The 12,406-nt window shown below is 37.2% G+C and overlaps 1 protein-coding gene across 1 annotated transcript in view; it reads left to right on the top strand.

Annotated features, from left to right (window-relative positions):
• Positions 1–617: 617 nt before the first annotated feature.
• The window catches only part of TTN (titin), a 244,973-nt gene continuing 233,184 nt past the window's right edge, over positions 618–12,406 (top strand). The window contains exons 1-9 of the mRNA XM_030019102.1: positions 618–852; positions 3,018–3,121; positions 6,605–6,808; positions 7,529–7,816; positions 8,581–8,669; positions 8,760–9,004; positions 10,743–11,028; positions 11,263–11,415; positions 11,900–12,019. Of these exons, the coding sequence (XP_029874962.1) occupies positions 3,031–3,121; positions 6,605–6,808; positions 7,529–7,816; positions 8,581–8,669; positions 8,760–9,004; positions 10,743–11,028; positions 11,263–11,415; positions 11,900–12,019 (1,476 nt within the window). The 5' untranslated portion in view covers positions 618–852; positions 3,018–3,030. The remainder of the gene's footprint in view (positions 853–3,017; positions 3,122–6,604; positions 6,809–7,528; positions 7,817–8,580; positions 8,670–8,759; positions 9,005–10,742; positions 11,029–11,262; positions 11,416–11,899; positions 12,020–12,406) is intronic.

Here is a 12,406-nt window from a genome sequence, read left to right on the forward strand (position 1 = left end):
TTTCTGCACTTTGTATGCTATTGTTTATTAAGCTTAACTGCTTGGAACATCCAACAGAAAAACTGTGAAGGAAACAAAAAACCCCAGAGTGCCAAATCTATATCTTACCAAACACAATTTTAGAATTCAAAGTTATGGAAAAAGATAATTTAAACAGTGTATTCTAACAGTGTGCAGCCACATGTCTGAGCTCAGCTTACTTATTTACTTGGTGATTGACAGATGCATTTGGTAGCTTCTTGGATGTTTTATAATGAAAGAAAGTAAGGCTGAATCTTGCTGATATGACTACTTCTGACTTGTCTGTATCCTCTGCTAAAATGTTTCTTTGTTACTTTCTTCGTCTTGTGCTTACGACTTAGGAAATTTGCAACGGCTTCTAAACTGCACATTATAAATGAAATCTAATTATAAATCAAAATCTTTGGAACAGATGATGTTTCCTCAGTGAATCCCTTTTGTGCTTCCAAAATTAGCATTGTCAATCAAACCAACATGTGGTGTATGGTTACACAGAGTGGATCCCCTCTCACAAGATACTTTCTTTTAGGAAACCAATCAGAACTGGCACTGACATGATGAGGCAGACCTGTCAGCAGAGCTGGGGTATATAAAGCAAAACAACTATGTTAGCACTTCTGAGCAGTCGTGCATTCCCCGCCTCGCCTCGGGTGTAGGGATTGCAAAAAAACAAAACTACACTGTCAAGACTGTGTAGTTTTGTTTTTATGATTAGAGGCTCTACAATTCTCATGCTGGGATTGTCTAAAAAAATCTTACTCTGGATAAGGACGTCGTTCAAGAAGATTTCGTTGGGCTTAGCCCACTCTTACAGGCACTTTGAGAGATCAGGTTAGTAACATGTTTCTGCTGGTGTAATAAGTATTTTATCAGTCATTAATAATCCTGATATGATCTATTATTTATTAATTTTCTTACAGGGGGTATAGGTTTCAGAGTATAGACATGGAATACTTAAATTCTCTGGCAAGATTATGTCTTAAATTTCTGGGAGTAAGTTTTGATAACACTCGGCAAAAAGTTTTTCCAGTATATTCATTGTTAAAGACTATATAAATTAAGATTTGAAGTGCATGGAAACTTCAGAACTCCTTTCTGTTGGGAGTGTTCAAGGTTATGCTACTGAGAGATAAACCGAGAAGCTCCAAGAATAGCTCTGATAAAATGCATATGGTATCAGCTAAGCGCTGATGACTTTTTAAGGGAATCAACTGCTAAGGTATCAATTACATGGCAGCTCTGGAACACTTGTCTGCTGTCATTCATAGCTGGGAAGGTTATTTCTGGAACATGACATTTCAGATGCATACTTTCAATTCTAATTATACAAAAAGCCTTATAAGATGAGATCTTCATCACTGAAATTTGCCTAGACAATAAAATCTATAAACTTTGTGTGAACTCAGTGACAATTCTACTTAATTAAATAATTTCCAATCTATTCTCAAATCAGGAAATTACATATATATAAGCTTTTATAATGTTTAATTATATTGTAAGATTATTTCCATGTATTTTAACTGAGCTTCAAAACATAACTGAAGTAGATCTTGGTGAAATACATGAGACAGATATTTGTCTTCATCTTCCTTTCAGAGAACTAGTATTGTGTTAGGATGAAATGTTGGTCATTTCTTTCTAATTTGAACTCATTTCCCCCCACCCTCGAAGCTGAAAATCTTTGATAAAAGGCTGTTCCTCTGTCAAGCTGGAACAAGTATCCAGATAACCTGTAAAGGCAATAAAAAGCAGCTCAAAATCACAATACAATATTCAGTTCTGCCCTTATGCACTTATTGTATGTAGGCATCAGGCACTGATTTCAGTGAAGGAACTCATTTCATGAAGAATTTTCACCCCTTTGAAATGCGGCATAAATTTGGCTCATAGTGAAAGAAACTTCACTTTATCAATTTTTAAGTTAAGCCTGGGACTGTCACAAAATCAGGCACAAAAGGCAAAGTAAACAACAGTAAATGTGTGAGTGAGATTGACTTGAAAAGATTATGGGGTTAACCCTTGTTTGGTAAGACATGATATGCTCTCAGGGGAATTTTTTAGTGAGAAAAATTGTAGCTTCAATAGATGTATGACACTATTAAGAAGATACTAGCTACATTTTAAAAACCTGCACAATTCAACATCAGTGAATAAATATGTTCATGCAAATATAAAATACTCCTGATACAGATGCTTTTCGAGTGGCAGTGTGCTATTTCAAAGTAGGATCTTGTAGCATAGGAATAGAAAACAAACTACTTTTCTTTCAGATTTCACATGGATCTGCAGTTGTTCAAACCATCAGCGTCAGTGGCTACCTTATATCCTAGCTCACATTTCAAAGGTGGCTGTCTTCCCATATTCAAAATTCCACTGAGATACTCTCTAAGAAAGAGCAGAATTTTATCTGTGTCTTTAATGCCAATATGCTTCTGTGTAAAATGAAATTATTCACTACTTGCAGACTGCTTTTAAAAGAGACCCTCTTGGCACTTTTTTAATTATTAAAAGCCAAATAGATTGTAGACCTTCACAATTTTTTCAGTTGCTGCTTAGTGACCTAGTTGTATTCTTGCTGGAGAATGCACTTTGCACTAACAAAACATTTTCAAATAATTCCAAAGAATTTTTACATGGAGATTATTTTCTCTTTAGGTAAAGGAGGTTAATGGACAAATAGAGGCTAGATGACCTGCACAAGGTCATGCAATGGGTCAAGCAGAACTTTGTCTCTGCTGCGTACTTGTAATGCCAAATCACAGCTTCACTAAATATAACAGTTTCACATCCAATTCAGCCAAGTGTGCCCTAAGAGTAATTTGCTATACAACTTTGTCAAAACCTACAGTCTTCACATTTCACCAGGTCAATGTGATTTAAAACTGAGAAGAGTAAATTGTCATGAATATAACTGCAAATATTCCTAAAATCTAGCAAGAAGGATGTATAATAAAAATTTCACCATTGATATCTAATTATGTTTTTGTTGCTTTCAGAGTGCCTGTAAAGATGACGACAAAAGCACCAACATTTACGCAGCCGTTACAAAGTGTTGTGGCACTGGAGGGTAGTGCCGCAACCTTTGAGGCTCATATTAGTGGTAAGGTTTTGATTCATTCTTGCAAGATTGGTTTGTTGGGTTTTTTGGTTTTGTTTTTTTTTTGTTCTGATCTGAATGGGTAAAGATCAGTGCTGAAATGTGACTACATATCCACATCATACGGTACTGATCAGCACTGTGAGGTGCTGTCAGGTATCCACAAACATACCTCATAAAGTTACAAGGCTTCCCAGGCAATAGCCAATCATCCTGCCAATGAGACTCGTGTCTAATTCTCATGTATGTTACAATCATCAAAACCTGGGGGAAATAGCATTAAAAATGTATACATAAAAATACATACTGTGCTAATAAGGGAACTCCATATGGGTGCAGAAAGAGTAATCTTGTTTGGATGATGATCAGAGAGAATGAGGAGTCAAGGTGTAAAAGGCAAGGCATATGCTAGTTCTTCATTGACCTAGTGCTAAGACTTACTCTGGCTAAGCTATATTTCTACCTTCTGTGCCCTTGAGTTTACTGAATTCCAGAGTTCTGGCAGGGGGGTTAAAAGCACAAAATCTAGGTCCATGTGGCCACTGAAAAGGGTAGGAAACCCTAGTTTGCTGGATAGTAGATGTGTATGGTGATCCTGATGGTAGTACAAGGCTGGATTAACATAATTTAAGTTGTTGATGCAATTTAAAGTTGCCACATAAGTTTAAAGGGTACTTCATTTTGCTGGTCTGAACACTATTAAAACACTGGTGCAAAACTGCACGCAAACCCCCGAGATAACTTGACCAGATAACCAACACCCTGTTCTAAGAGTGCCTCTGACCTCAGCAGTGACTAATGAGAAATGACATGTGTTCCTACTGATGGAATTATATTGTCTTACAGGCATTAGCAATGTGATGATCCACATACCGTAAAACACTACCCAGATGCTCTGTGACAGGTGCAAACACATGATCTGTCCAACTATAAAGATCTCTGACATCTATAGTCCACTGTCATTCATCCCTTGGTCTCTTTGGATAATACTGGCCCACACAAGGTGTTTGAACATGTCCTGTAGTCTACATCCATGATATTTTTTCATGCCTTATTCAGTTATTTGGCCCTCTACTCTTCAGTTAATTGCCCTGACCTTCTCTTGTTGTCTGTACACTGTAAAATTTCTGTGAAAAGTTTCTTTCCACTGATGATTACAATACTTATTATTCTTACAAATACATAAATATATCATCAGAACTTAGGATGCTAATTTTATGGCTCAATGTGTGATTTTGGCTATTTTCATTTGTGTGATATCATGGGAGGGAAACTTGATTTCTTACTAAGAAGAGATACAGCAGTTTTTCTAATAGCATATACCATATTTGTATTTTAGTCCCAAACATCATGTGAGGCAATGTCCTGTTAGCTTTTATTCACATTGTGAGATTCTGGAATATCTTTCCTGCCCCAGAAGTATCCACCAAGATTGACAGATCTGACAGTGGCTTGGCATTTCATTTTTCTAATGCAGAAAAAATATGAAAGTTTTATTTCTTGAACTAGTTGCAGAAATAATGGACTACACAGCTTTATTCTGCTGCATTGTCTGCCCTTCCTATCTGTCATGAATTATCATGAATTTGAAATTCAGACTTTCTTTTTATCTCTGATAACACTGCCCTTTTACATACAAGTTAAGTATTAATACAGAGCTACAATTTGAACGTGAAGAGCCCAGTTATCTAAGAGTACCAAGAAGCACTTAGCAACCACCTGAGATGCAATTTTGCAGTCTGTAAACTAGAACAAATGAATCAGACCATGAGTTAAATGCCACGTTACAAAGGCTTGGTATCAGAAAAAAAAATAACCAGTACCTCTCCCTGCGCTCAGAAAGCGCAGAGCACACAGACCCCACGGTTAAAAGCAGTAAAAGCCAGAGCAGCTGGACATCGTCACAGGGGGAGCTCTACAGGGTGAGCAGTGACTGAGGGGACATGAGACAGCACGTCACTGTCAAGAAAGTCTGCAGTGCTGCTGGCATTAGAACTGTGTCCAGCCTCATGTCTCCACAGTACTGATCAAGTATTGAATTTGTTCATAAGGAACTAGCCTGTACCCTGCTTAACCTTCTTTGAACTGGTATTTTCAGGTGTTACCCAATGCAAGACAGCCTTTACACTCTGCATATTGTTGAAAGCAGTGCACAGATTGTACGCAGGTTGGCAGTTCCTGTCACTTACGTCATTGTCAGGACAATTTCATTGAATTCAACTACTTAAGCAGTTAAGTTGAGGCACTTGAGGTTAATTTTCTTCTTTTTTGCAATAAAGCTCAAAAAGCCTCAAGGACAGTTTTAAAATGAAAAAGAATGTCCTAATAATTAATATTCAAATCATAGTGTAATTTGGCACATATAAAAGTAAGTCCCTACTCCACAGAGTCCATGCAAAAATATCTATAATCTGAGGTAGATCTTATGTTTTAGTCCCCAGCTCTGTGGCATGGGACTAGCAGAGTGCTCGTAAATTTGTGAAGTTGAGTTTCTTTTAATATGAATTTGGGCTCAGATTTTCAAAATGGCATCTAACTCTGCATCCCTTGAACATACCAGTTTGAGACATCAAAATAGACTCCATTTTTAAAAATGTAGGCCTTGTTCAGCCTATCACACAAACCCCCATATTTGCTAATCATCGTATGATGCTGCACCAAGAAAATAAAACATTTTGGCAACATTTCAAGAAATTCACTATTGACAACATGATTTTTGGCTGCCTAGCTTAAAAGATTTTGAAACTCATTTGCACAAATGTTGAAGACATGTAGCCCTGGATTAAGTCAGTGGGATCTGCTGGATACTCTATGTTTATGGTGATAAAGCCCAAGTTGTCCTCTACCAATAGTACAAAATTGAATTATACCAGCCCCATCAGGGCTGTTTGCTAACTTCCACTGTGGAATTAACAATGTTTAGATGTACTTTTACCCTTTTGATTTCTAATCCTCTCTAAAACTGGCCACATTCTCTTTCTCTGTGTGTGTTTCTATTTTACATATATCTAAAAATCAGTTTTTCAACTATGAGTAAAATGTAAAACATTCCCAAGCAAGTCTGGTGTGACTGCAGACAATTCCAAACTATTGGACTGGATAGTTTTGTTAGCAATAAGCCATACTACTTAGATACTAGCAAATAAATAAATAAGTAAATACCTCACATGCACTAATTCATCGCCCTCATAATTTTGATGAGCTTTTATTCCTCAACAGTATTGCCAAACACTATGGTCCACTCATTATTGAAGTGATTTCCTAAGTGCTGTAGCCTATGCAGTTGTCCTACTGCTCTGTGTATTTTAAAGACCTTTTTAAAAAGAAATTCCTTTACCACTCTATTACTGGATGTATAAACATACATCTGTGTCTATGTCATTACACTCCACTATAACTGTGTATACATGAGTGAGTATTATGGTAATTTGGATATCTGGCATTTCATAGCATTTTAATCTCCTTTTGGTCTTCCTTTTTCTTTAGGTTTCCCAGTTCCTGAGGTGAGCTGGTATCGGGATGGCCAGGTTCTCTCTGCTGCAACTCTGCCCGGTGTGCAGATCTCGTTTAGTGATGGCCGCGCTAAACTGGTGATCCCCACCGTGACAGAAGCAAACAGTGGAAGATACACTGTACAAGCCACCAATGGATCTGGGCAAGCAACTAGTACTGCTGAGCTACTTGTCACAGGTATCAAGCAGCTAAAGAAAGGCACCTCTCTCTGCTAGCAATGTGAGAAAGAGACCAATAGCAGAAGTGTCACAGATAATGAAAAAAGTTTGGATTTGAAGTACATGATCGACAGAGAAATAGCAAACCAAATTCCTTTTCCTAAAGCAGTCTAGAATTCAGCATATATTTTCAACAGTAATTTCTAACAGTCCCCTTTACACCTTTAGTGTATAAAGTTTATCTTGATTTTATAAATTCTTAATCGCAACTACAAACTTCTGGCTTAGCCCTGTGTACTTCTCATGTGATCTGTCACACTGGCTACATTCAGACTACACATAAAAGAAAGGATAAAGTTCTGCAGGATGGAACCCTTAATGATATTTAATGATATAAATGATATTTAACACAACAACTCACATAAAGGGCCATACACAAGAGACTGCACTTTTACTACCTGTGGTTATAATCAATGTATCTCTATTTCTAGAAATATTTGCAATCATCAGCATAATCAGAAATATCATACATTTTAAACACATGAAAAAAGTTAAGGGTGTTTGCATTTTGGCAAGTCAACTCAATGTTTTGAATGCTTGAGGAGGTAGTATTATCTGTCAGTAGCATGTGAAGGAGAAATAGACCTTGTGCACTTCTAGTAATGAAAATATCTAGCCCTTACAGTTCTTTTTAACAGACATTGTTGTTTTTCTATTTATTTCTTCAATAAAACTGCAGCTGGAACAGCACCACCAAACTTCTCACAACGACTACAGAGCATGACTGCAAGGCAGGGAAGTCAAGTTCGACTTGACGTGAGAGTGACTGGAATCCCTACACCTGTGGTGAAGTTCTATCGGGATGGAGTAGAAATCCAAAGCTCCCCCGATTTTCAAATTTTACAAGAAGGAGACCTTTACAGCCTAATAATTGCAGAAGCATATCCTGAAGACTCCGGTACCTATTCAGTAAATGCCACAAATAATGTAGGACGTGCTACTTCAACAGCTGAATTGCTAATTCAAGGTAATGGAGTTGAAGTTGTAAGCCATGAAAATGAGAGAGCATTCATTGTTGTAATGGTACAATATGCACCACTTCATCAAAGTTATATCAATAAGTTCACTTACAACTTCTTTCTCAAGAGTTATTAACTTGCTGTGAAAAAGCAGTGTCTTTGGTGAAATTTGCCAAAGATTTTTGTCTGAGAATTTAAAAGGACTTTTTCTTCAGAATGGGTCTTCTTTAAACTGAGGATACAATAGAGAGAAAAAAGTGTGGGATACTTTCAGTTGTTCTCATTTTGTTCTGTAGATGTCTCAAAGTTATATTTGTAAGCTGGCTTTGATAGAATAGATATATTAGACTGCATAACTGTACATGGTCTTGTAAATGAGCCTGGTAAGGATGAAGGCAGTTCTTAGAGAATTGTAGCAGTGAATCATTCTACCCAGAGGAGTCTTGCTTGGATTTCACCTCAGTCAGGCTTCCAGACTGTGTAGTCATTTGAGATCCAGGACTGTTTCTGAAGAATCTACAATAAACGTGTTTTGTTTTGGTTTGTTTTGGTTTTTTTTTGTAATGACATGGTAATACAGAAATAGTATTTCAACTGTTTACACAATTATCTGTCTATAGATACCTCAAGAAAAACAGATGGTTGCTTAATTCTTTCTCTGTTGTTTATATATACTTGTGTATAATTGGAACTGACCATTCATTTATTTCTGCAACTACTTATTGTTTGCTGCCATAAGCAATTCTTCTGACCATGTTTTCTCTTCCAAAAGGCGAGGAAGAAGCCGTTCCTGCCAAAAAGACAAAGACAATTGTTTCGACTGCTCAGATTTCACAAACAAGACAAGCCAGAATTGAAAAGGTATATTTTTCAAAAACAATGCAGGTAAGGCTAAAATGTGGATGATTACTTCTACAGTATCTCTGACTTGTTTTCTTGATTTCATTGTAGAAGACTGAAGCCCACTTTGATGCCAGATCACTGACAAGTGTTGAAATGGTCATAGAAGGTGCGACAGCACAACAGCTTCCACACAAAGCACCTCCACGAATGCCTCCTAGACCTACATCAAAATCACCAACCCCACCAATAATTGCTGCAAAAGCACAAATGGCACGACAGCAATCACCATCGCCTGTTAGACAATCACCATCACCTGTAAGACATGTCAGAGCACCAACACCCTCACCAGTCAGGTAAACTTATTATTCTTCCGAACCAGATTGCTTTTTGAATCACTTTCACATATAGCAGTAATGCTGTAGAACAAAAGCGTAGTATAAAATGGAAGAATGCACTGACTTAATACTGAGTTTATTCTGACAGTGAGCTATAATGTGCTATATTTGCCACTGCTATAGAAGTACACGTCTCTTGCGTAAATTTTCTATCCCATTTGGAAGAAAATCCTTTAGAGAATAAATCCCATTTGATTGTTCTACATACAGCTGAAGTAGCACTCAAAGCTCCACATTCATGATGAAAGAGAAGAAAACAGTAGAGCAGTTGGCCCTGATGACTTTAGACAGAGAAAAGAGCAAAGACCCTCTGATGGGTGGCAAACAGAATGGAAGGATATGTAAAAAAATGGGAACTCGTGTTCTATGTGTGTGCTAGTAATGACTGCAGAAATAATGTTTTGAAGGTAGGCAAGGTAGATGTCGTTATGGAAAAATTAAGCTTCGCTCTGCTGCATAAAGGGTCTTGAGAGGGAAAGTGAGTCCTCTGAAGAGCAGAGCTCATGGTCTGGGAGACCCCAGGAGGTCTGTGCTGAGAGGCAGGTAAAGAGAAAATTGCTTTGGAAGTCCTACAGTTTCAGCACCCTGAAGAACCAACATCATGGAAGGAATGTCTCCAAACTGAGTGCTCAAAAGTGCCCCATTTAAATTGCCAGAGCTAGGTCTGCTGGTGAATTTTGCCCCATTGAGAATAACTTGCAAGGACAGGAAGAAATGGATTGATAGTAACTAGCAATAACTCCATAGATGAAAGAATAATTCAATAGTGCCATCTAGAGAGCATATGGAACTAGAAGTTTGTACTGCCCTGTTAGTCAAACCACTTTTACACATACAACACATCAGAAAATTAATCTAAAAATTACTATGATGCTGCTGCCCCCTACTGCTGCAATTTTTTAATGTTATCTGGGAAATACAGCTGAAAAAAAATTCCTCTCAAAGAAAATCTAAGTTAGAAAGCCCGTTAAAGCATTTTGAAAAATGCTTTAAAACTAAGTGCTAGGATTGGGATTGAATTTCTGGAATATCAAAATTTAGAAACTAGCACTTTCCAAGTGGCTAGCAATTATTATGGCTGAGATATCCAAAAGTAAGTATGGGAAAAAATATAGGCCCTGATCAGAAGCTGGCCTGGAGTCTGAACACATACATATAAGGATGACACATGGAAATGAGATATGCTGCAGGAGTAGATACAGTTATGTTATTGCTAGGTGGCTGCAATGTGATATTTTTACAAAGAGCAGTTACACTAATCATTTTGTCTATCTACAGAGACTGGACCACAAATGTAATAGGTAATGCTCACAGCCTGTAAGCCTTTTATATTATTCCTATTAGGAGAATGAAGATAGAGCAAATGGAAACTAATGATGTATTTTTATATTTTAAATATATGTGCCTGAGTGAAACGCCCTTTGTCATTTGCCCTTATTTCTTTTTGGAAATCTAACTAAGCTGCCACAAAGATGTGTTACAGTTAAGAGTGTGACAAAAACATACATTAGGCATGTTAAAAACAGGTAAATACGATTTACAAGTAGAACACCTCAAAAACTTTTAAAAAATCAATCTACAAAGTACTGAAGATACCCTGAATGGAGAGTGAATTCAAGTTCAGGCTGAAGTTGTTTATGTAGTTGTCGTTGTATGACACTACATTAATTATATTAATACTTTATTTTTTCATTAGGTCGGTTTCTCCTGCTGGAAGAATCTCCACCTCACCTATTAGACCAGTGAAATCTCCATCTCCAATCCGTAAAACACAAGTAGTGACAACAGCTGGGGCCGAAGTCCTTCCTCCTTGGAAGCAGGAAGGATATGCTGCATCCACAGAAGCCCAGATGAAGGAAACAAGAGTATCTACAAGCGCTACCCAAATAAGAACTGAAGAAAGATGGGAGGGGAGATATGGGGTCCAGGAACAAGTTACCATTAGTGGTGCTGCTGCTGGTGACTTGGCTGGTGCTAGAGAGGTAAACTCTTATTTTTAGAAAGAGCATTGGTTTTGCTCTATGTGTGTACTCACCACTGCTGAATAGATCTGCTAAATGGAATCTGAGAGGCTGAAATGTGTGTGTATCTGCTGTTGAGAGAGTTCTGCTGCAAATATTTAAATGCTTCTTTGCAACATTCTGTCTCTGTACTTGTTTTGTGCTTCTGAATGTAAGCAAAACATGAAAAAATGTCTTTTGATGTAACTAATATAGGTGAGGAAGGACAGTGAAAAAACAGCAGCTGTTGCTACGGTTGTTGCTGCTGTGGATCAAGCCATGGTGAGAGAACCAGCTCCAGGTGTTGTAGAGCAAACTGCTAAAAGGACAGCAATGACTGCAGTCCACGTTCAACCTGTTCGGGAGCAGGTAGAAATAGAGCACAAACATTCTGTGAATTCCCTTTTATCCCTTCATCCAACATGCAAACAAGGCATGATTCACTGTGAGGAATTAACAAGATATTACCCAGTGCACTGCAAAAGCATGCATACTTGTATAGAGCATCTGGACTGTAAAGGAATGCTCGTGGATCGCTTACTCCATTGCTTTCCATCATAGCAGGATTGAAATAATTATTCTTAAACTGTTTTTAAGTTTAGGAATGCCTTCTATGAAAGTGATCCTGTATTCTCCCTTGTCATTTATTCTCTAACATTATTCTTACACTAATGAAGTTTTCCCTCTAATATCTCATTTATAATTTCCCCACTAGGAATAGAATAATTTTCCCTTAGTATTTTTCCTTCACTTGCATTCCTCTCTTATTTTTCCTTCTCCTCTTCTTTTGATGATCAATTTGTTAAAATGAATTTTAAGACTTTGGTTTTTTGTTTGTTGCTATAAAAATCAGATGAGAAAGGAGGCAACGGTAGTACTTACCAGTGACAAAGCCACAAAACAAACAGTAATATCGAGAACTAGAGAAGGAATCGTTACTTCACAAGAACAAAGGCACATCTCTCATGAAAAGGTGAATACAGATGTTACCTATGATTGTCATACCCTGCCTTGTTCAAAAAATCTAATATCTAAAAAGACAAGCCTATGAACAAGACAAATGACACACCTAATATTATTTTTTCCTTTTATATATGTTCACTCTTCTAGTTTCCATTGCTATCATTCGCCTATCTGTCTTTGATGATGAGTGTCTTTCCTTCTTTCACTTCTATTATTAATACCTAACTGTGATAGATAAACTTGCAAAACATAAACCTAGAAAAATTTTGCTTTTTTATATATCGTATGGTGATTTACTAGATATTATTCTCAATCATTTAAAGAATTGACATGCAGGAAATACCTATTAAATTTTCAAACTTTTTTCTGATTTTGTTTCTAAGCTTGCCATTTGTAG

The sequence above is a fragment of the Aquila chrysaetos genome, chromosome 6, assembly GCF_900496995.4.
Source record: "Aquila chrysaetos chrysaetos chromosome 6, bAquChr1.4, whole genome shotgun sequence".
Classification (NCBI taxonomy): Eukaryota; Metazoa; Chordata; class Aves; order Accipitriformes; family Accipitridae; genus Aquila; species Aquila chrysaetos.